The 25506-nt window shown below is 43.7% G+C and overlaps 1 protein-coding gene across 1 annotated transcript in view; it reads right to left on the bottom strand.

Annotated features, from left to right (window-relative positions):
* Positions 1-25249, bottom strand: part of LOC115138422 (macoilin-2-like) — a 33659-nt gene extending 8410 nt beyond the window's left edge. Inside the window, exons 1-5 of the mRNA XM_029675253.2 lie at positions 24955-25249; positions 4392-4533; positions 3899-4025; positions 1120-1243; positions 18-196 (exon numbers count right to left, since the gene is read on the bottom strand). Coding sequence (XP_029531113.2) covers positions 18-196; positions 1120-1243; positions 3899-4025; positions 4392-4533; positions 24955-25034 — 652 coding nt within the window. The 5' untranslated portion in view covers positions 25035-25249. The remainder of the gene's footprint in view (positions 1-17; positions 197-1119; positions 1244-3898; positions 4026-4391; positions 4534-24954) is intronic.
* Between the last annotated feature and the right edge of the window lie 257 nt (positions 25250-25506).

The following is a 25506-nucleotide window of genomic DNA, read 5'->3' as shown; positions in this document are numbered from 1 at the left end:
GCATGCGTGCATCTCACCTTCCTCCGCTTCCCTCTCCTGTCTCTGTAGCATCTGTTGCTCTGGGGGCAGGGCCTGTTGCAGGAGCTGCATGTAGAACTCATTCTCCTTCTGCACCTCCTTCTGCTTTCTTAAGCGCATTTTATAGCTGACGTAGCTCTTGAAGCCAAAGCCCAGCGTCACCACCGGGTAGCCAATGCTACAGAGAGATCGATCGAGAACAAAGTTCAGACAACTCATCCAGCCTGATGTATCCAAGAAACTGGTTCACAAGTTGAGACGGCGGCAGGGTAGCCTAGTGGTTAGAGCGTTGGACTAGTAACCGGAAGGTTGCAAGTTCAAACCCCAGAGCTGACAAGGTACAAATCTGTCATTCTGCCCCTGAACAGGCAGTTAACCCACTAGGCCTTCATTGAAAATAAGAATTTGTTCTTAACTGACTTGCCTCTAGTTAAATAAAGATAAAATAAAATATATATTTTTTTTTTAAAGCATAGGTACTATGAAAAAAAGCCTGGAAATGAACATCACTGCCGTATGTAAAGCTAGAGGAATTACAAGCCTTAATATCCTGCATTACTACATAACAGCGCGTAATACATGCCATTAAATCCACTTAGAGGTCTTTGAGAGTACTTAGATTATAAATGGTGTGTATGACCTTACAGATCTGGGGCAGAAATATTCCCGAAACCCCATCTTAGAAGATCATATTTTTCATAATTCTACACACTGAATGAAACCAGCATGTAATCGTGTTCTCTTTTTGAGCTTGGGGGATATCTAGCAGTCATTACTTGTACATTATGCCTAACAAGCAGAAATATTGTTTTCTGAAAGTCAATGGGGCAGAACAATCCCATCCCCTGCTTGGCCTGTGGGTCTAAGAAGGATTCTTCCTCACAGATAGCCTACACACAGACCTGCCTCCAGAGCTTGGACAAAAACTTGACTTAAAGTAAAATTCCACCAATCTGGCCCAGATTTCTGTATTTTGAATGCTACATATCTTGAAATCTTAATTGCTGACATGCAAAACATGTTGGGACTATATCAACAATGGACTAATGAAACAAATACCAAAATATTGTTTTTGGGTGGAGATTTCCTTTAACAACTTACCAATGTGCAGCAAATGGGCGACACAAGTCGACATGGAAGTTCTTCAGGTCTTTGAATCGGATGGCTGCCTCGATGTACACAAATAGTATCCAAAGAGACACTGTGGGGAGACAGACCCCTCTCTCTGTGAAAGCAAAAAAAAAAAAAAAGGTGTGAGAACAGAAAATAGACTACTGGTCATGATAATCACACAACTACATGCGTCAAGATACAGTGCCTTGAGAATATATTCACATCCCTTGACTTTTTCCATTTTTTGTTACGTTACAGCCAGAATTGAAAATGGATTAAATTCAGAGTTTTTTTGTCACAGGCCTACACACACACAATACCCCATGTCAAAGTGGAATAAAGTTTTATACATTTTTACAAAAATGAAACGCTGAAATGTCTTGAGTCAATAAGTATTCAACCCCTTTGTTATGGGAAGCCTAAATAAGTTCAGGAGTAAAAAAAACATAAGTTACATGGACTAACTGCAATAATAGTGTTTTTCATGATTATTGAATGGCTACCTCATCTCTGCTGCTCTGTACCCCACACATACAGATAATTGTAAGGTCCCTCAGTCAGGCAGTGAATTTCAAACACAAAGACCAGGGAGGTTCTCCCAATGCCTAGCAAATTAGGGCACCTATTGGTGCAGACATTGAATATCCCTTTGAGCATGGTGAAGTTATTAACACTTTGGATGCTGTATCGATACACACGTTCACTACAAAGATACAGCTGTCCTTTCTAACTCAGTTGCCGGAGAGACGGGAAACCGCTCAGGAATTTCACCATGAGGACAATGGTGACTTTAAAACAGTTAGAGTTTAATGGCTGTGATAGGAGAAAACTGAGGATGGATGAACAACATTGTAGTTACTCCACAATACTAACTAATTGACAGAGTGATTGTTAAGGACTGTGGAGGTTCAGGATAAAATTTTAAAAAACAATGAGCAAAGTACATTGAAAACATGGTTCAGTCTGCTTTCCAACAGACACTGGGAGATGAATTCACCTTTCAGCAGGACAATAACCTAAAACACAAGGCCAAATCTACACTGAAGTTGCTTACCAAGAAGACCGTCAATGTTCCTGAATGGTTGAGTTACAGTTTTGACCTAAATCTGCTTGAAAATCTATTGCCAGACCTGATAATGGTTGTCTATTAATGATTAATAACCAATTAGACAGAGCTTGAAGAATTTGGCAGATTTGGCAAATGTAGCACAATCCAGTTGTGGAAAGCGCTTCGAGTCTTACCCAGAAAGACTCACAGCTGTATTTGCTGCCAAAGGTGATTCTAACATGGGGGTTGAATAATTATCTAATCAAGATACAGCTATTAGCGTTTTATTTAGCATCCATTTTTTACAAAATGTCCACTTTGACAGAGTATTTTGTGTAGATCATTGACAAAAAAATTAAAATTACATCAATTTTAATCCCACTTTGTAACAACAAAATGTGGGAAAAGTCAAGGAGTGTGAATACTTTCTGAAGGCACGGTACATGGTCAAGATGTCCACATGAAAAATATCCATGCAGACCTACTTCCTCCAAACATGAAACAAGGTTTTACATTGTGGTCAGCAAAGCAGCCTCCCACAAGAACACAAACATCACAACAGCAACAGGGTAGATCAGCTTTTGAGTGACAAGTACAAAGTGAGACAGACACACACACAACCACAAAAGGACAGCTTTTCAGTGAGGCATACAAAAAAACAAAGAGCTCTCCAGAGCTAACATGACTCAATGTGTGATTGTTGGCTGAGACAGCAAGCCAGCCCCCTTTACCATGTCTGATCCCTCATAGTACGTTCAAACAACCCACTGGCTTTATGGAAAAGTCCCGGGCCAACTATAATTACATCAGCAGCAGGACAAACAGAATCAGTGGATAGAGAATAGATAACCCCTGTCCATTGTCTCCTGGGCAGAAATAACCACAGGCACATTCACCAACACAGGGTAGTGAATAATGAATGTGTATTAAAGATGCACTATGCAGAAATCGCTTCACCATTTCATGGCTGTAAAAATTCTAATAGTTCACCTAATTTCAATTGATGTGACAAAAAGGCAAGTATAGTGTAGAGAATCATTGTACCACCTAAACCGCTGTGAAGTATATTTTCAATAACCAAAAATAATGTATTTTCAACTGTTTGAAGCTGGTGTACAAAACGGAAAGTAAATAAGACAAAAAAAACTCAACTTAAAAACAAGAAGTATTGAAATGGCACACAAAGAACAGATTTGCAGCTTCTTCAATGAGAATGACATGCATAACACACATTTCTATGTGAATTTGGTGGGTCGCCCAAAAAGTTACATATTGCAGCTTTAATACTCCAATGACAAAATAATGTATTATTTCTCATTTATGCTTTAAGATTAAAATGTCAAATATGTCATTAATCCTTCCTCCAAATGACCCTTCTATGGATAACATTTTGTGGAAAACCCCAAATCATGGTATTTTTTCGTTCTTGAAGAGTCACCCTCCTGTGAAACTCCTGTCACCAGTCCCATTTCTTTACAGCTAGGCTTAAATAGTGCAATACAGGGATAACATCACGAGGTTGGTGGCACCTTAATTGGGGAGGACGGGCTCGTGTTAATGGCTGGAGCGGAATGGTATCAAATATCAATCAAATCAAATGCCATTCCATTTAATCCGTTCCTCAGCAGCCTCCGCTGGATGATAACCACACACTAATTCACTGTAATCACTAAGCTATTTTCCTTGTTAAAAAGGCAGGTGAATAGGAAGAGAGCTTACCTGTATGCCACACGTACTGCACCCACACGTAGGTACTGGCAGCAAAGAACAGCCATTGTACAGGGATGAAGAGCAGGCATATGATGTCAGAGGTAAACGCCACACACACAAAGAACACTGAAAACGCCTGGAAGAATGGAGACACGAGTGGGGTTAGTAGGAGCTCTGCAAAAAGGCAGAAAAACACATCGCTCCAAACAACCAGAGAGATGTGGGTCACATATTCTCCACATCACAATTTTTCATTGTGTGTTGATTAAATTGGCAATTAAATGCAACAACATATCTGCAAAAGACATCAAAGCCCAATCAATGACTTAGTAGAGTCACCTCTAGAGAATTGGAGGGGAATAACATTATGTAAATATTTTGAAAACATAGCCGCACTAGTCCAGGACTCAGATCTTGTTCTGCAGAGGCTCCATAGACCTACTCTCCTCGTCTATACCACAGATCGGTCAGGCCAACCCAGGACACAGCCAGACAAACTCACCAGCCCCTGGTATCTGAAGGAGTCGTACACACTTCTGATGAACAGCCAGAAGGGCCACAGGTACTCAAACCTGAACTCGAGCACAAAGTCTGCCAGTAGCACCAGTGCCCACACCACCAGGAACTTCAGGTACAGGAAGGTACTGGAGAAGAAAGAAATGTATGAGTTTTAACATGTGCAATGCCACAACCAGCCACAGACTGTTCTCTATGCTACTGTCAGGCAACCGGTACCAGAGCATCAGGACTTGGACCAACAGGCTCAGAGACAGCATCCATCTCCAAGCAATTAAGACTTAGCTAATCAATAGCAACTCAGACTGTATGGACTAGTTGCATTGACATCCTGCACTGGCTATATGCACTCAAAAAGTCCACACACACACACACTACTTAGTATTATGCATCCTGATGCCTAGTCACTTTACACATCTACCTCTATTACCACATATCCCTTCACATTGATATGATAATGCTACTCCTTGTATATACAGTATAGCTTCATTCTTGTGTCTTTTATAGGCCTGACTCCATTTAGTCAACTGGTCGATTGTTTGGTCGACCAAGAATTCTTTAGGTCGAGCAGTATCCCACCCCCACAAAAAAAATGTCCATGGTGTACAAGACACCTGTCGAAGGGGACTAATCCATTGTGGAGGCCGTGGGGTTGGCACAGTCCATCGGTCACTTAAAATTAGGGCAAATTTGGGCCAAATTAGAGTTGGCTCAAATGGAATTCTCAAATTCTAGCTGGATCAAGGGAAACCCGGGCCAACGCTGCCCAGTTTCACAACTGGTGCCAGCTCAATTAGAATTTGGGGTGGTGACGCAGTTACTATGCAACCATCAAGCTGACCATTGGTGGATTTTTTATTTATTTAACCTTTATTCAACCAGGTAGGCAAGTTGTTACTTCCAACCGCTTCCGGGTTGGAAGTTGGAGCGAGCCGGTCGCATCCGCGCTTCGGTCTGCAGGTTGTATAACTTTTTCATTACATTTCATTACATTTCATTATAGTACAACGGTCTGATTTGTCTAATCTTAGCAATTTCTTCTTAGCTAGCTACATAGTCGTCGTTGTATCAAAGATAATTGCGTAATTATCGTATTTCGTCGTCTCCTATCTGCCCAACACGTTCACCGTCTACCGTAGCACTGTAGTAACTATCACACTCAACTGAACGACTTGATTAGTGTAGTATTAGCTAGCTACATAGTTGTCTTTGCTGTCTTCGTATCCAAGATAATTGTGTAGTTTAGAGTGTGTAGTCTTAGAGTGATTATCTTAATTCACCGAGGTTAGCTAGCCAGCTATTTTGTCGTCCTTAACGTAGGAGACACTCCTAGCTAGCCAATAGCCAGCCAACGTCTACTGAATAGAACTTTCGCATTCCGGTCGCATTCCGCTTCGCTCCACAGGTAGGATCACATTTTCATTTAATTTCATTACAGTCCCAACGGTGTGATTTGTTTGATCGTAGCTAGCTACATAGCTAGCTACATAGCCGTCTTTGTTTCAAAGATAATTGTGTAGTCTAGAGCGATTTTCTAGGTTAGCTAGCCAGCTATTGTCGTTCTCCTAACGCAACGTAACGTAACCAACACTGCTAGCTAGCCAGCTAGCTCCCGAAAAGCAGCATTGTAGAAACTTCACACTCAACGGTACGACTTGATTAGGGTAGTGTCAACAACGCAGCTAGCCTACCCCAGCAGTACTGTATCATTTTAATCATTTTAGTCAATTAGATTCTTGCTACCTAAGCTTAACTTTCTGAACATTCGAGACGTGTAGTCCACTTGTCATTCCAATCTCCTCTGCATTAGCGTAGCCTCTTCTCTAGCCTGTCAACTATGTGTCTGTCTATCCCTGTTCTCTCCTCTCTGCACAGACCATACAAACGCTCCACACCGCATGGCCGCGGCCACCCTAATCTGGTGGTCCCAGCGCGCACGACCCACGTGGAGTTCCAGGTCTCCGGTAGCCTCTGGAACTGCCGATCTGCGGCCAACAAGGCAGAGTTCATCTCAGCCTATGCCTCCCTCCAGTCCCTCGACTTCTTGGCTCTGACGGAAACATGGATCACCACAGACAACACCGCTACTCCTACTGCTCTCTCTTCGTCCGCCCACGTGCTCTCGCACACCCCGAGAGCTTCTGGTCAGCGGGGTGGTGGCACCGGGATCCTCATCTCTCCCAAGTGGTCATTCTCTCTTTCTCCCTTACCCATCTGTCTATCGCCTCCTTTGAATTCCATGCTGTCACAGTTACTAGCCCTTTCAAGCTTAACATCCTTATCATTTATCGCCCTCCAGGTTCCCTCGGAGAGTTCATCAATGAGCTTGATGCCTTGATAAGCTCCTTTCCTGAGGACGGCTCACCTCTCACAGTTCTGGGCGACTTTAACCTCCCCACGTCTACCTTTGACTCATTCCTCTCTGCCTCCTTCTTTCCACTCCTCTCCTCTTTTGACCTCACCCTCTCACCTTCCCCCTACTCACAAGGCAGGCAATACGCTCGACCTCATCTTTACTAGATGCTGTTCCTCCACTAACCTCATTGCAACTCCCCTCCAAGTCTCCGACCACTACCTTGTATCCTTTTCCCTCTCGCTCTCATCCAACACTTCCCACACTGCCCCTACTCGGATGGTATCGCGCCGTCCCAACCTTCGCTCTCTCCCCCGCTACTCTCTCCTCTTCCATCCTATCATCTCTTCCCTCTGCTCAAACCTTCTCCAACCTATCTCCTGATTCTGCCTCCTCAACCCTCCTCTCCTCCCTTTCTGCATCCTTTGACTCTCTATGTCCCCTATCCTCCAGGCCGGCTCGGCCCTCCCCTCCCGCTCCGTGGCTCGACGACTCATTGCGAGCTCACAGAACAGGGCTCCGGGCAGCCGAGCGGAAATGGAGGAAAACTCGCCTCCCTGCGGACCTGGCATCCTTTCACTCCCTCCTCTCTACATTTTCCTCCTCTGTCTCTGCTGCTAAAGCCACTTTCTACCACTCTAAATTCCAAGCATCTGCCTCTAACCCTAGGAAGCTCTTTGCCACCTTCTCCTCCCTCTTGAATCCCCCTCCCCCCCCTCTCTGCAGATGACTTCGTCAACCATTTTGAAAAGAAGGTCGACGACATCCGATCCTCGTTTGCTAAGTCAAACGACACCGCTGGTTCTGCTCACACTGCCCTACCCTGTGCTCTGACCTCTTTCTCCCCTCTCTCTCCAGATGACATCTCGCGTCTTGTGACGGCCGGCCGCCCAACAACCTGCCCGCTTGACCCTATCCCCTCCTCTCTTCTCCAGACCATCTCCGGTGACCTTCTCCCTTACCTCACCTCGCTCATCAACTCATCCCTGACCGCTGGCTACGTCCCTCCTGTCTTCAAGAGAGCGAGAGTTGCACCCCTTCTGAAAAAACCTACACTCGATCCCTCCGATGTCAACAACTACAGACCAGTATCCCTTCTTTCTTTTCTCTCCAAAACTCTTGAACGTGCCGTCCTTGGCCAGCTCTCCCGCTATCTCTCTCAGAATGACCTTCTTGATCCAAATCAGTCAGGTTTCAAGACTAGTCATTCAACTGAGACTGCTCTTCTCTGTATCACGGAGGCGCTCCGCACTGCTAAAGCTAACTCTCTCTCCTCTGCTCTCATCCTTCTAGACCTATCGGCTGCCTTCGATACTGTGAACCATCAGATCCTCCTCTCCACCCTCTCCGAGTTGGGCATCTCCGGCGCGGCCCACGCTTGATTGCGTCCTACCTGACAGGTCGCTCCTACCAGGTGGCGTGGCGAGAATCCGTCTCCTCACCACGTGCTCTCACCACTGGTGTCCCCAGGGCTCTGTTCTAGGCCCTCTCCTATTCTCGCTATACACCAAGTCACTTGGCTCTGTCATAACCTCACATGGTCTCTCCTATCATTGCTATGCAGACGACACACAATTAATCTTCTCCTTTCCCCCTTCTGACGACCAGGTGGCGAATCGCATCTCTGCATGTCTGGCAGACATATCAGTGTGGATGACGGATCATCACCTCAAGCTGAACCTCGGCAAGACGGAGCTGCTCTTCCTCCCGGGAAGGACTGCCCGTTCCATGATCTCGCCATCACGGTTGACAACTCCATTGTGTCCTCGTCCCAGAGCGCTAAGAACCTTGGCGTGATCCTGGACAACACCCTGTCGTTCTCAAATAACATCAAGGCGGTGGCCCGTTCCTGTAGGTTCATGCTCTACAACATCCGCAGAGTACCACCCTGCCTCACACAGGAAGCGGCGCAGGTCCTAATCCAGGCACTTGTCATCTCCCGTCTGGATTACTGCAACTCGCTGTTGGCTGGGCTCCCTGCCTGTGCCATTAAAACCCTACAACTCATCCAGAACGCCGCAGCCCGTCTGGTGTTCAACCTTCCCAAGTTCTCTCACGTCACCCCGCTCCTCCGCTCTCTCCACTGGCTTCCAGTTGAAGCTCGCATCCGCTACAAGACCATGGTGCTTGCCTACGGAGCTGTGAGGGGAACGGCACCTCAGTACCTCCAGGCTCTGATCAGGCCCTACACCCAAACAAGGGCACTGCGTTCATCCACCTCTGGCCTGCTCGCCTCCCTACCACTGAGGAAGTACAGTTCCCGCTCAGCCCAGTCAAAACTGTTCGCTGCTCTGGCCCCCCAATGGTGGAACAAACTCCCTCACGACGCCAGGACAGCGGAGTCAATCACCACCTTCCGGAGACACCTGAAACCCCACCTCTTTAAGGAATACCTAGGATAGGATAAAGTAATCCTTCTCCCCCTCCCCCCTTAAAAGACCTAGATGCACTATTGTAAAGTGGCTGTTCCACTGGATGTCATAAGGTGAAAGCACCAATTTGTAAGTCGCTCTGGATAAGAGCGTCTGCTAAATGACTTAAATGTAAATGTAAATGTGAGAACAAGTTCTCATTTACAATTGCGACCTGGCCAAGATAAATCAAAGCAGTTCCACACATACAACAACACAGAGTCACATGGAGTAAAACAAACATACAGTCAATAATACAGTAGAAAAATAAGTATATATACAATGTGAGCTAGTGAGGTGAGATAAGGGAGGTAAAAGCAAAAAAAAGGCCATGGTGGTGAAGTAAATACAATATAGCAAGTAAAACATTGGAATGGTTGATTTGCAGTGGAAGAATGTGCAAAGTAGAGAGAAATAATTGGGTGCAAAGGAGCTAAATAAATAAATAAATAAATACAGTAGGGAAAGAGGTAGTTTTTTGGGCTAAATTATAGATGGCTATGTACAGGTGCAGTAATCTGTGAGCTGCTCTGACAGCTGGTGCTTAAAGCTAGTGAGGGAGATAAGTGTTTCCAGTTTCAGAGATTTTTGTAGAACATTCCAGTCATTGGCAGCAGAGAACTGGATGGAGGCAGCCAAAAGGAAGAATTGGTTTTGGGGGTGACCAGTGAGATATACCTGCTGGAGCACGTACTACAGGTGGGTGCTGCTATGGTGACCAGCAAGCTGAGATAAGGGGGGGACTTTACCTAGCAGGGTCTTGTAGATGACCTGGAGCCAGTGGGTTTGGCGACGAGTATGAAGCGAGGGCCAGCCAACGAGAGCGTACTGTTCGCTAACACAACGTTAGCTAGCTTGTCTGGGCTTGTTACTGTTAGCTAACAAATGGACAAGCAGTACTGCATTAGTCAGACATGACACAAATTACTACCATAGCTGGATCCTTCGTTCATTTTTGTACTACACAATACCAACTTTTATGAGAAGTCAGCCCTCGAATGCTAACTACCCATCTACCGTTAGCTAGCAAATCAGAGTTGAAACAAGCTAGCTAGCTAACTTGAGCCAGCAGAAATTTCAGCTGGCCAGTCCATATTGAAAGCTAGATCATATCAAACTTGTCTGGTTTGCTTGGTCAGCTCGCTAATAGCTAATGCCATGGTAAGCAAGGTAGGAATTAAGCTAGCTAGCTAGCTAGCCTGTTATGCTCGCAGTGATGCTACCCGTTTAGCTAGCTAACGTCAGCAAGCTAAATACATGGCTCAGAGTCTGGCTGGCACTGGCAGGACTATGGGACGAAATAAATTCAACATCTTGATAGCTAGCAACATTGGCGAGGCCAGCTGCAGTCACATATTGGCTACCTAGCATAATTTCTCATTTCTGGGGGAAGTGGGAATTCAATTTGAGCTAGCCCACCAAGGCCAGCCCAACCTGGGTTGACTTCAAAGTGCCAATGGAAACGGGGCTTAAGACATGTGCTACTGAAATTGTATATGGTTACATTACATAAGAACAAAACGGTGCAACACTAATAAAAATATTTTAAACTCAGCAAAAAAATAAACGTCTCCTCACTGTCAACTGTGCTAAAATCAAAAGTAACAGTCAATGCAGCTGGTGGCCACACCAGATACTAAGTACTGCAGTGCATCTCCTCCTCATGGACTGCAACAGATTTGCCAGGTCTTGCTGTGAGATGTTACCCCACTCTTCCACCAAGGCACCTGCAAGTTCCCGGACATTTCTGGTGGGATATGGCCCTAGCCATCACCCTCCGATCCAACAGGTCCCTGACATACTCAATGGGATAGAGATCCGAGCTCTTCCCTGGCCATGGCAGAACACGGACATTCCTGGCTTGCAGGAAATCATGCACAGAACGAGCAGTATGGCTGGTGGCATTGTCATGCTGGAGGGTCATGTCAGGATGAGCCTGCAGGAAGGGTACCACATAAGGGAATGACATCCTCCTTCCTGTAACACATAGCATTGAGATTGCAGGCAATGACAACAAGCTCAGTCCAATGATGCTGTGACACACTGCCACAGACCATGACGGACCCTCCACCTCCAAATCAATCCCACTCCAGAGTACAGGCCTGGGTGTAACGCTCATTCCTTAGACCATAAACGCAAATCCAACCATCACCCCTGGTGAGACAAAACAGCTACTCGTCAGTGAAGAACACTTTTTGCTAGTCCTGTCTGGTCCAGCATCGGTGGGTTTGTGCCCATAGGTGACATTGTTGCCGGTGATGTCTGGTGAGGACCTGCCTTACAACAGGCCTGCAAGCCCTCAGTCCAGCCTCTCTCAGCCTATAGCGGACAGTCTGAGCACTGATGGAGGGATTGTGCGTTCCTGGTTTAACTCAGGCAGTTGTTGTTGCCATTCTGTACCTGTCCCGCAGGTGTGATGTTGATGTACCGATCCTGTGCAGGTGCTGTTACACGTGATCTGCCATGGCGAGGACAATCAGCTGTCCGTCCTGTCTCCCTGTAGCGCTGCCTTAGGCGTCTCAAAGTACGGATTGCAATTTATTTCCCTGGTCACATCTGCCGTCCTCATGCCTCCTTGCAGCATGCCTAAAGCAAGTTCACGCAGATGAGCAGGGACCATGGGCATCTTTCTTTTGGTGTTTTTCCAGAGTCAGTGGAAAGGCCCCTTTTGTGTCCTAAGCTTTCATAACTGTGACCTTAATTACCGTCTAAGCTGTTAGTGTCTTAACGACCATTCCACAGGTGCATGTTCATTAATTGTTTATGTTTCATTGAACAAGCATGGGAAACAGTGTTTAAACCCTTTACGATGAAGATCTGTGAAGTTATTTTGATTTTTATGAATTATCTTTGAAAGAGGGTCCTGAAAAAGGGACGTTTCTTTTTTTGCTGAGTTTATAGCAAATGCGCTTTCTCCCGCATTAGTTAGTGGTCACTGTCCGCGGTTCTGAAACGTTGTGCTGTTGAATTGCCGCCTTTTAATAAACCATGTTGCTATCTGCATAAAAGCCATGTTACCCAGCATATTGGTGTTGAGAACAATTCGGAGGCAGCAGTGGAGTTACGAGATGAGAAAAACAGCCCTTGCATTCAATGTCTGAGAAACGTGATGAGAGAGGAAACCAACTTAATTAGGTCTGTAATCAACAGCCTAACTGTTAAATGTGCCTGGATTTATAAATCAGCCATATATATAATTGAGGTCAGAAGTTGACATAAACAGAGTTTAAATGTATTTGGCTATGGTGTTTCTCAATTCCTGACATTTAATCCTAGTAAAAAATTTGCTGTTTTAAGTCAGTTAGGATCACCACTTTATTTTAAGAATGTGAAATGTCAGAATAATAGTAGAAAGAATGATTTATTTCAGCTTTTATTTCTTTCATCACATTCCCAGTGGGTCAGAAGTTTACATACACTCAATTAGTATTTGGTAGCATTGCCTTTACATTGTTTAACTTGGGTCAAACATTTTGGGTAGCCTTCTACAAGCTTCCCACAATAAGTTGGCTGAATTTTGGCCCATTCCTCCTGACAGAGCTGGCGTAACAGAGTCAGGTTTGTATGCCTCTTGACTTGTACACATTTTCTACAGGATTGAGGTCAGGGCTTTGTGATGGCCACTCCAATACCTTGACTTTGTTGTCCTTAAGCCATTTTGCCACAACTTTGGAAGTATTCTTGGGGTCCATGTCCATTTGGAACACACATTTGCGACCAAGCTTTAACTTCCTGACTGATGTCTTGATGTTGCTTCAATATATCCACAAAAATGTCCAACCTCATGATGGCATCTATTTTGAAGTGCACCAGTCCCTCCTACAGCAAAGCACCCCTGCAACATGATGCTGCCACCCCCGTGCTTCACGGTTGGGATGGTGTTCTTCAGCTTGCAAGCCTCCCCCTTTTTCCTCCAAACATAACGATGGTCATTATGGCCAAACAGTTCTATTTTTTTTCTATCAGACCCCATGTGCAGTTGCAAGCCGTAATCTGGCTTTTTAATGGCGGTTTTGGAGCAGTGGCTTCTTCCTTGCTGAGCGGCCTTTCAGGTTATGTCGATATAGGACTCGTCCTACTGTGGATATAGATACTTTTGTTCCGGTTTCCTCCAGCATCTTCACAAGGTCCTTTGATGTTGTTCTAGGATTGATTTGCACTTTTCGCACAAAAGTATGTTCATCTCTAGGAGACAGAACGTGTCTCCTTCCTGAGCGGTACGACGGCTGCGTGGTCCCATGGTGTTTATACTTGCATACTATTGTTTGTACAGATGAAAGTGGTACCTTCAGGCGTTTGGAAATTGCTCCCAAGGATGAACCAGACTTGTGGAGGTCTACAATTCTTTTTCTGAGGTCTTGGCAGATATTTTGGGGATTTTCCCATGATTTCAAACAAAGGGGCACTGAGTTTGAAGGTAGGCCTTGAAATACACCACATGTGCACCTCCAATCGACTCAAATGATGTGAATTAGCCTATCAGAAGCTTCTAAAGCCATGACATTTTCTGGAATTTTCCAAGCCGTTTAAAGGCACAGTCTTACGTGCCTTACGTGTATGTAAACTTCTGACCCACTGGAATTGTGATAGTGAATTTTCAGTGAAATAATCCGTCTGTAAACAATTGTTGGAAAAATTACTTGTGTCATGCACAAAGTAATGTCCTAACAGACTTGCCAAAACTATAGTTTGTGAACAAGAAATTTGTGGAGTGGTTGAAAAACAATGACTCCAACCTAAGTGTATGTCAACGTCCGACTTCAACTGTGTGTGTGTGTGTATGTATGTATATATATACACAATTCCTTGTGCATTTTGCTATTTGCCTCATGACTCCTGCATACTTTGTTGAATATAAACTTTCTTTACCCAACCGTGGGACAGACGGTTTGTTCCCACACTCGGGACTCTGACTCTCTATTTGTTGTTACACAGACTTTTGGCCTCCCATCCTATTCTAACCACCTCTCGCTGGCTTTGTATTCATGTTACCTGATGAAATTGCTGTACAATATGATCTTGTTGCTATCTGATGCACATTCAGATGTCCTATGCAGTGTCTTGATCGTATTACTGTTGATGATATCTGGAAATGTACATGAACACCCTGGCCGATCTACTGTTGCTAGCCCCAATTCTGACTTGTGCTCTGATATCTGCTTCACTAATTACTGCTCTCGTAAATGCCTGGGTTTTCTGCACGTTAGAACACTAGAAGCTTATTACCTAAAATGGATACATTTAAAGTGTGGGTTCACAGCTCCAATCCAGATGTGTTGGTCTTTACCGAGACGTGGTTAATGAAGAGTGTTCAGATCTTCCAAAAGGTGGAGGAGTGGCAATCTTTACCAAGGATCACCTTCAGTGCTCGGATGTCTCCATCAAGTCTGTCCCCAAACAATTTGATTTGCTGGTTTTAAAATGTTCAAATAGCTCTTTGTTGACTATTGCTGGGTGGTATCGTCCTACATCAGCACCGGCCTGTACACTACCTGTCCTAATCTCTCTTCTGGCCCCTTACACTAAGTCTGAATTTGCCCTGCTTGGTAACCTAAACTGGGACATGCTTAAACCACCTGACCAAGTCCTAAAGCAATGGGACTATTTTTCAGATTATTACCAATCCCACAAGGTATGACTCCAAACACCCAGAAAAGGCTACTCTCCTCGATGTTATTCTCACAAATAATCCTAATAGGTATCAGTCTGGTGTTTTCTGTAATGACCTTAGTGATCACTGTTTTACAGCCTGTGTTCGTAATGGCTGCTCAATGAAACAACCTGTCCTGATTTGTCATAGACGCTTGCTAAAAAACTTTAATGAGCAAGCCTTCCTTCATGAACTAGCCTCTGTAAAATGGTATAGAATCAGCTTGATCCCCTCTGTCCATGACGCTTGTACCTTCTTTTTAAAATATTTTTCGTGGTATTGTTAAAAAAAATCATAAAGAAAATGAGAACAAAAAAAACGGTTCAGCCCCTGGTTCGACCATGATCTTGCAGAGTTACTCCACCTCAAGAATTGCATTTGGCGAAAGGCTCGGCACGCGCATGCTCAGGCTAACTGGATCTCGTTCAGGAAAATTTGAAGTGCATCAGGCTAACCGGAAGGTCAAAGTTAGTTACTTTAAGGAGCAATTCTCTCTGTGGGTCTAACCCAAATAAGTTCTGAGAAACAGTTAAAGACCTAGAGAATTAACCCTCATCCTCACAGCTGCCCATGTCCCTTAAAGTTGTTGATGTGGTTGTTACGGTCAAGAAGCACATGTCTGAGCTCTTTAAAATCACCACTTCATTAAGTCAGGATTCCTATTTGACTCAGACATGCCTCCTTGCCTGTCAAACATTTTCTCATCTACCACCCATTTGAATGAGACTATCACCGATGCTTTTCCCTCTTTTTCCCCTGCCCCGCTACAAAGTTACTCCATGCAGGCAGTCACTTAAGGAGCTACTTAAATTTGACCACAAAAAAACATCTGGCTCAGATTGTTTAGACCCTTTCTTCTTTAAGGTCGCTGCCCCTATCATTGCCAAGCCTGTCTCTCCTTTCTGGGGAGGTTCCCATTGCTTGGAAGGCAGCCACGGTGCATCCTTTATTTAAAGGAGGAGATCAAGCTGATCCTAACTGTTATAGGCCTATTTCTATTTTGCCCTGTTTATTGAAGGTGTTGGAAAAACTTGTCAATAATCAACTGACTGGCAATCTTGATGTCTATAGTATTCTCTCTGGTATGCAATCTGGTTTCCACTCAGGTTATGGAGGTTATTTATTTTATTTTAACCCCTTTTTATCCCCAATTTTGTGGTATCCAATTGTTGTAGTAGCTACTATCTTGTCTCATCGCTACAACTCCCGTATGGGCTCGGGAGAGACGAAGGTTGAAAGTCATGCGTCCTCCGATACACAACCCAACCAAACTGCACTGCTTCTTAACACAGCGCGCATCCAACCCGGAAGCCAGCCGCACCAATGTGTCGGAGGAAACACCATGCACCTGGCAACCTTGGTTAGCGCGCACTGCGCCCGGCCCGCCACAGGAGTCGCTGGTGCGCGATGAGACATCCCTACCGACCAATCCCTCCCTAACCTAGGCCAATTGTGCGTCGCCCCACGACAGAGCCTGGGCGCGAACCCAGGGACTCTGATGGCACAGCTGGCGCTGCAGTACAGCACCCTTAACCACTGCGCCACCCGGGAACATTCTAACATTCCAATGTTCTGCTATCTTTATTGATTTGGCCAAAGATTTTGATACGGTAGATCATTCCATTCTTGTGGACCGGCTAAGGAGTATTGGTGTCTCTGAGGGGTCTTTGGGCTGGTTTGCTAACTACCTCTCTCAAAGAGTGCAATGTATAAAGTTTTTTAAAATCTGTCTCAGCCACTACCTGTCACCAAGGGAGTACCCCAAGGCTTGATCCTATATACCACGCTCTTCTCAATTTACAAAAACAACAACATAGCTCAGGCAGTAGGAAGCGCTCTCATTCATTTATATGCAGATGATACAGTCTGATATTCAGCTGGCTCCTCCCCGGATTTTGTGTTAAATGCTCTACAGTGTCCAACAAGCTTGCTCTACCCTTAACCTTGTTCTGAACACCTCCAAAACAAAAAGGTAATGTGGTTTGGGAAGAAGAATGCCCCTCCTCCCACAGGTGTGATTACTACCTCTGATGGTTTAGAGCTTGAGGTAGTACTTGGGAGAATGGCTAGACGGTGCACTGTCCTTCTCTAAGCACATATGAAAGTTGCAGGCTAAAGTTAAATCTATACTTGGTTTCCTCTATCATAAATCGCTCCTCTTTCACCCCAGCTGCCAAACTAATCCTGATTCAGATGACCATCCTACCCCCATGCTAGATTATGGAGACATAATTTATAGATCGGCAGGTAAGGGTGCTCACGAGCAGCTAGATGTTCTTTACCATTCGGCCATCAGATTTGCCCACCAATGCGCCTTATAGGACACATCACATCACTGCACTCTATACTCCTCTGTAAACTGGTCATCTCTGTATACCAGTCGCAAGACCCACTGGTTGATGCTTATTTATAAAACCCTCTTAGGCCTCACTCCCCCCTATCTGAGATATCTACTGCAGCCCTCATCCTCCACATACAACACCCGTTCTGCCAGTAACATTCTGTTAAAGGTCCACAACGCACACACATCCCTGGGTTGCTCGTCTTTTCAGTTTATTGCAGCTAGCAACTGGAACGAGCTGCAACAAACACTCAAACAGGACAGTTTTATCTCCATCTCTTCATTCAAAGACTCAATCATGGACACTCTTACTGACAGTTGTGGCTGCTTTGTGTGATGTATTGTTGTCTCTACCTTCTTGCCCTTTGTGCTGTTGTCTGTCCCCAATAATGTTTGTACCATGTGGTTGTTATGTTGGGTTGCTACCATGCTGTTTTATGTGTTGCTGCCTTGCTATGTTGTTGTCTTAAATCTCTCTTTATGTAGTATCTCTTGTTGTTATGTGTGTTTTGTCCTATATTTTTATTGTATTTCTTAAATCCCAGGCCCCTGTCCCCGCAGGAGGCCTTTTGGTAGGCCATCATTGTAAATAAGAATGTGCTCTTAACTGACTTGCCTAGTTAAATAAAAGGTTAAATAAAATAAATAAATAAATACAATTTAAAAAACTGTTCGGGCAGGAGAAGCTGGTCCTCTCCTGAATGGCTCTCGCTGTAGGATTGTATGAATACACAGTTTTGAAGTCAAATGGTTTGGCTTACAGCAGAATCTGGGAGCTCGGACCTAGGCGGAGAAGAAGATCAGAGTCTATCCAGACCTGAGTGCCGAACTGCTAAGGCGAGGACCACCTACAATGAGGTGAGGTCCCAGCTACACAAGCCAAATCTGAGATGCGGTTTCATTTGCCCGGAAAAACAAATCTTGACCTTCCAGAACAACATACATGTTCTCAAGACTTGAGAATCACATCAAACCCAAAACATAAGGGCATGAGTCAACAGATATAACCCCATTATGACTGGCTTAATATTCAGGTATGCTTATCCATCCACAATCACCTAGCCTAGTCTATGGCTATGAAGCTGCCCTCAGCATAAGAAAATGGATGTTTCTCAAAATGCATACTACAGTGCTCCGAGCACGCAAATTGGAGCCCAGGAGGGTCGGAGTAGGAGTCCAAATCAAAGTACACGAAACGGAGCATGGAGGGCACTTCTCAAATGCGTACTCCGTTTGGACATATTTTAAAGCATGCATTGATGCACATACACACACATTGTAATATTGTTATATTATACATTTGGTATTGTAGATATGTAGTAGTGTAATGTTATATGATGTACTGTTTTATATTTTGTTTTGTCTGTGATGTAAGTGTCTTGGTGGGTTTGGACCCCAGAAAGAGTAGCTGCTGCCTTGGCAGCTCCTTAATAAATACAAATATGCCAATTTTTCACAATAACGCCTTGCTATCTGGAGGGCAGCTTTTTGCGGAATTCGTACCCCTGCCAATATCATGGGTGTGAGAACCTACCACGATTTGAAAGACATTACCAGGCAACTCCCTTTTCCTATATTTACAACTTAAGTCAGCTATGCAAGCTTATGGAGTCCCATGAAATACCAAACTACCAAACCATCCAATGATGGGATTTAGAAATAAATTATCTGGGCTCCCGAAAGAACTGATCTTTATCATATATAAACAACTTTTGGAAAGAGCATATTCTGAGCTAGCCATTAAAAAAAGGATGGTCCACAGATCTCAGTGAATCTGAACAACCCTTTACTTGGAACAGAATATGGAAAAATATGATCTTGGCATCTCGTAATCTGAACCATCCTTTAATATATTAAAACGTTTCAAGATTATTTAACACCAAGGAAACATTTCACAATGAAATTGGCCCCAACTCCCAACTGTTCACTGTGTCCCCTAAATTAGGTAGGCACATTCTTTCATAGAACGTGGGAGTGCAGTGCAGTTAATTCATTCAGTTGGAAAATTCATTTTGAAGTGCATGAATGTAAATATTCAATTCTTTGCATCTACTATGTGTTAGTTAACCATGATAGCTCTTTGAAAATCGCTCTATTAAATCAGAGAAGATTACTGCTGGCAGGCAGCACTGCCGCAAAAATGATGTTGGCTCTTAGATGGCAATCACCTCACTCTCTCCCAATGCGCCAGTGGATAGTTACTATAAGAAGTTACAACATAATTATCAACAGTAAGAATGAATGATGCTAGTCAAGGAACAAATATACTTCACTCTGTAAAGACTCATTTCAGCTAATGTTGGACATTAGCTAAGATTATTATTTACAGTTACAGAGCTTAATGGCTATGATAGGAGAAAACTGAGGAGAGAGAAAGAGACTTCAGAAAGTATTCACACCACTTGACATTTTGTTGTTACAGCCAGAATTTAAAATTGATTAAATTGAGATTTATCACTGGCCTACACACAATAACCCACAATGTCAAAGCTGAATTGTGTTTTTCAAAATGTATACAAATTAATTAACAACGAAAAGCTGAAATGTCTTGAGTCAATAAGTACTCAACACCTTTGTTATGGCAAGCCTAAATAATTCAGGAGTAAAAATGTGCTTAAAAGTCACAAATTGCATGGACTCGCTGTGTGCAATAATAGTGTAAGGCAGGGCTGCCCAACCCTTCTCCTGGAGATCAACCATCCTGTGGGTTTTCAGTCCAACCCTAATTTAACATTCCTGATTCTACTAATTAGCTGCTCAACAAGACCTTAACTAGCTGTATCAGATATGCTAAATTAGGGTTGGACTGAAAACCTCCAGGACAGAAAGAGGGGTTGGGCAGCCCTGGTGTAAGGTCTCTCAGTCAAGCAGTACATTTAAAACACAGATTCAACCACAAAGACCAGGGAGGTTTTCCAATGCCTCAAAGGGCACCTATTGGTAGATGGGTAAAATAAAATAGACATTGAATATCCCTTTGAGCATGGTGAAGTTATTAATTACACTTTGGATGGTGTAGCATTAAACAGTCACTACAAAGATACAGGCGTCCTTCATAACTCAATTGCCAGAGAGGTAGGAAACCACTCAGGGATTTCACAATGAGGCCGATGGTGACTTTAAAACAGTTACAGAGTTGAATGGCTGTGATAGAAAACCGAGGATGGATTACCATTGTAGTTACTCCACAAATAAGGATGTTAACATTTGACCAGTCAGGCTTATCAGTCTATGGGTTCATTTGTATAATTTTGTGGAATTAAATGTGTATTTTCGTTAGTCGTCACGCATCTTATTTATTATAAGCTCACATCACATAGAGCATTCCAGTGCATAGGCTTTAGCCTGCTGACCGTTGACTTTCAGCACATCACCCACCACTTTGCAATGTGAGCTTGAGGCAATACAAATTCTTTGAAACCTAAATGTTTTCCTTCACTACAAATAATGAGGCATGTCTTACCTTGCTTCAAAGTAGCCTTGTGAAACTCCAGCCATAGAAACTTGGAGGCAATTATTTTATGAAGACTTCCTCATGCCATTAACTAGCATTTCTCTCCTATTCTATTGGTTCATATCAACTTTCTTTCGCTGTCCAGATACCAAAGGCACAATCCTAGTCATATTGCCAACCCAACCCATCATAGAGGGGAATCTAATAGTGAAAACTAAGTTTCTAAGTGAGATTTTCATCTGTCACATATGGAACCAATTGCATTCGGTGCGCTGTTCAGAAAGGTGTTTTCTGCTAACTGCATTTTGGCACATTTTTGAAAATAACGTTTGATTAACTACTAAATCACAGAAGTTGGACGTTCAATAATAGGCTGTAGCCTTTTGACTGTAAGACAATAGGCTTGCTATTGTTGCATGTTTCCATTAAGCTCTTAATTAATGAAAAATGTCCAGTATGCATGCATAGTATCAGAGAGGAAGAGACAAAGCGAGAGGTTTCACCCTCGCCAAAATAAGCACATTGCATTTTTAGCGGCTTATTTTGGGCCTACGCTTATCGCCTTTCTTCCCACCTTGGGATGACTCCCATTACAGGGCAGAAACATAAGCATCTCGTCATTATATTCAGATCTCTGATAGTATTTTTTTATCAGTTAATGAGGGTCATTTAGCAGGCAGCAAATTGTACCGAAATGTGCATCCCTATCCAGAATACTAACCTAATTGACAGACTGAAAAGGAAGCATTTACAGAATAAAAATACTCCAAAACATTACTTTAGTGCCTTGATGCATATTGCAAAAAACGTGGTAAAGCAACTAACTTTTTGTCCTTAATACAAAGTGCTATGTGTTGTATTGGATTTGCCACAAACATTACTGAGTACCACTCCCCATATTTTCAGAAAACCTGGTTCATCTTAGAAAACCACCAGACGCCGATGCATTCACGATTCAGCAGGACAATAACCTAAGGCCAAATCTACACTGTAGTTGTTTACCAAGAAGACAGTGAATGTTTCTGAGTGGCCGAGTTACAGTTTTGATGTAAATCTACTTGAAGATCTATGGCCATACCAGAAAATGGTTGTCTAGCAATGATCAACAGCCAATTTGACAGAACTTGAAAAATGTTTAAAATAATTAAAAATGGGCAAATGTTGCACAATCCAGGTGTGGAAAGCTCTCAGAGACTTACCCAGAAAGACTCACAGCTGTAATCAATGCCAAAGGTGCTTCTACAAAGTATAGACTCAGGGGTGTGAATTCTAAAATTAGATATTTTTTGCATTTCATTTTCAATAAATTTGCAAACATTTTTACAAACAAGTATTCACTTTGTCATTATGGGGTATTGTGTGTAGAAGGATGAGAAAATTATATTTAATCAATTTTGAATTCAGGCTGTAACAACAAAATGTAGAATAAGTCATATATAAACTGCACAAAAAAATAAAGGGAACACTTAAAACAACACAATGTAACTCCAAGTAAATCACACTTCTGTGAAATCAAACTGTCCACTTAGGAAGCAACACTGATTGACAATAAATTTCACATACTGTTGTGCAAATGGAATAGACAACAGGTGGAAATTATAGGCACTTAGTAAGACACCCCTAAATAAGGTAGTGGTTCTGCAGGTGTTGACCACAGACCACTTCTCAGTTCCTATGCTTCCTGGCTGATGTTTTGGTCACTTTTGAATGCTGGCGGTGCTTTCACTCTAGTGGTAGCATGAGACGGAGTCTACAACCCACACAACTGGCTCAGGTAGTGCAGCTCATCCAGGATTGCACATCAATGCGAGCTGTGGCAAGAAGGTTTGCTGTGTCTGTCAGCGTAGTGTCCAGAGCATGGAGGCGCTACCAGGAAACAGGCCAGTACATCAGGAGATGTGAAGGAGGCCATAGGAGGGCAACAACCCAGCAGCAGGACCGCTACCTCTGCCTTTGTGCAAGGAGGAGCAGGAGGAGCACTGCCAGAGCCCTGCAAAATGACCTCCAGCAGGCCACAAATGTGCATGTGTCTGCTCAAACGGTCAGAAACAGACTACATGAGGGTGGTATGAGGGCCCGTCCACAGGTGGGGGTTATGCTTACAGCCAAACACCATGCAGGACGTTTGGCATTTACCAGAAAACACCAAGATTGGCAAATTCGCCTCTGGCGACCTGTGCCCTTCACAGATGAAAGCAGGTTCACACTGAGCACATGTGACAGTCTGGAGACGCCGTGGAGAACGTTCTGCTGCCTGCAACATCCTCCAGCATGACCGGTTTGGCGGTGGGTCAGTCATGGTGTGGGGTGGCATTTCTTTGGGGGGGCCGCACAGCCCTCCATGTGCTCGCCAGAGGTAGCCTGACTGCCATTAGGTACCGAGATGAGATCCTCAGACCCCTTGGGAGACCATATGCTGGTGTGGGTGGCCCTGGGTTCCTCCTAATGCAAGACAATGCTAGACCTCATGTGGCTGGAGTGTGTCAGCAGTTCCTGCAAGAGGAAGGCATTGATGCTATGAACTGGCCCGCCCGTTCCCCAGGCCTGAATCCAATTGAGCACATCTGGGACATCATGTCTCGCTCCATCCACCAACGCCACGTTGCACCACAAGACTGTCCAGGAGTTGGCGGATGCTTTAGTCCAGGTCTGGGAGGAGATCCTTCAGGAGACCATCCGCCACCTCATCAGGAGCATGCCCAGGCATTGTAGGGAGGTCATACAGGCACGTGGAGGCCACACACACTACTTAGCCTCATTTTGACTTGTTTTAAGGACATTACATCAAAGTTGGATCAGCCTGTAGTGTGGTTTTCCACTTTAATTTTGAGTGTGACTCCATGTCCAGAAAGCCATGGGTTGATAAATTTGATTTCCATTGATAATTTTTGTGTGATTTTGTTGTCAGCACATTCAACTATGTAAAGAAAAAAGTATTTCATAAGAATATTTCATTCATTCAGATCTAGGATGTGTTATTTTAGTGTTCCCTTTATTTTTTGAGCAGTATATATATATATATATATATATATCACAAACACACAAAGACTTTACAAAACATTAGGAATACCTTCCTAATATTGAGTTGCACCCCCTTTTGCCCTCAGAACAGCCTTAATTCGTTGGGGCATGGTGTCGACAAGGTGTCGAAAGCATTCCACAGGGATGCTGGCCCATATTGACTTCAATGCTTCCCACAGTTACGTCAAATTGGCTGGATGTCCTTTGAGTGGTGGACCATTCTTGATACACACGGGAAACTGTAGAGCGTGAAAAACCCAGCAGTGTTGCAGTTCTTGACACATTCAAACCAGTGCACCTGGCACCTACTACCATACTCTGTTCAAAGGCACTTCAATATTTTGTCTTGCCCATCTGATTGGTACACATACACAATCCATGTCTCAATGATCTCAAGGCTTAAAAATAATTATTTTCCCTGCCTCTACCCCTTCATCTACTGATTGATTAACAAGTGACCTCAACAGATTGTAGCTTTCACCTAGTCAGTCTAGATCATGTTCATAATGTTTTGTACAGTCAGTGTATATATTTTTTACTCAAATATAATCATAAGGATGTTTTTTATTTGTGAGTGACAGACCACTGGTGAATATGAAGTGATTATATAAAATTTGCATATTATACCTGTAACCCACATGGGAAAAAATACAAAATAAATAAAAAATGTGGTCACAAACAAAGGAAAGTATAATTTTGTAATTTGGGTGAATTATCCCTTTAATGCACATCGACATTTTTGCTGTCTGAATTACAATGAGTGTTATCTGAATGACAGGGCGCAATGCAGGCAAGGTTTGTTTGACCAACTGAGTTGGCAAATAATCTGCAAAAGGGGTGATTAACTCCTGCTAACTGTTCCATAAGTATCCAGCCAAGCTAGGAGGCTAAATAACGCTGCTGCCTCCCGTTGTAGTTAGTTAAAGTTACCTAGCTAACTGACTACTTCAGACCGCAATATGGGATAAATATCGTTATTTGAGATGCCTAATTGAAGCAGGTGTCAAAACCAGCCCCATGCTATGGCTTGGGGCCTATCCCTGGCTAATAACCTAACGACGTTACACCAAAGAGAATGTATACCATTCCATTTAGCTAGCTAGCTATTCTATCTACAACATAGCTAGCTAGCTAACAACTTGTTACCTAGCGGATTTACTTGAATGTGAGTGACAGTGTAACATTTTACATTAGGAGTGACACAGTAGCTATTGTTAGCTAGCTAGATACTAGTTGACAACCCAACCCTGCAATTAAGGAGTCTTAGAAGCAAGTACCCTTAAAGCAGTGAGAACACATCACTAGTAGCCTTCATATACCTGCCGTATATACCCTCGGTGATTCGGTTCCGTTTTAACGGCCGCCGGAGTTTGCTGCAGTCCGCATTGCGCCGCTTCATCCTCCTCCCCTTCGCGTTGGCTTTTGAATTCCTACTGTAATCTTATCCAGTTTTCTTGCGTGAGCGGACAATGATAATAAATATAGTCCCTGTGAAATATAACACTGTTATTATTTTTCTACTGGAAACAAAGAAATAAATAAAATACTATTCAGGAACCTCCTCTTTTCTCAAAGCGCATGCTAGCGCTATAATTTACGTCTGTCCGGTTGTGAGACATTCGCTTTATCCAATCACTTTATTTGCCAAAAACTTTCATATTTTGATTGATGCAAAGATGAGCCATTTATATTGCTCGTGTCCACCAGAGAGGTACGGTAGACAGCATCTCGAGCGTGAGTCTCGCCATTCGACCAATTATATTATTTGTGGACAAATCAGGCATTTCTGATTGACCTATCGGTTAGCCCTAGGGCGGGTTTTCTTCCCACCGTGGAACCAATGAACACCCCGTACAGTGACGCTAAACGAG

This window comes from Oncorhynchus nerka, linkage group LG12 (assembly GCF_034236695.1).
Source record: "Oncorhynchus nerka isolate Pitt River linkage group LG12, Oner_Uvic_2.0, whole genome shotgun sequence".
NCBI classification, from domain to species: Eukaryota; Metazoa; Chordata; class Actinopteri; order Salmoniformes; family Salmonidae; genus Oncorhynchus; species Oncorhynchus nerka.
The sequence above is the reverse complement of the archived record's forward strand: the minus strand, read 5'-3'. Positions and strand labels throughout refer to the sequence as shown.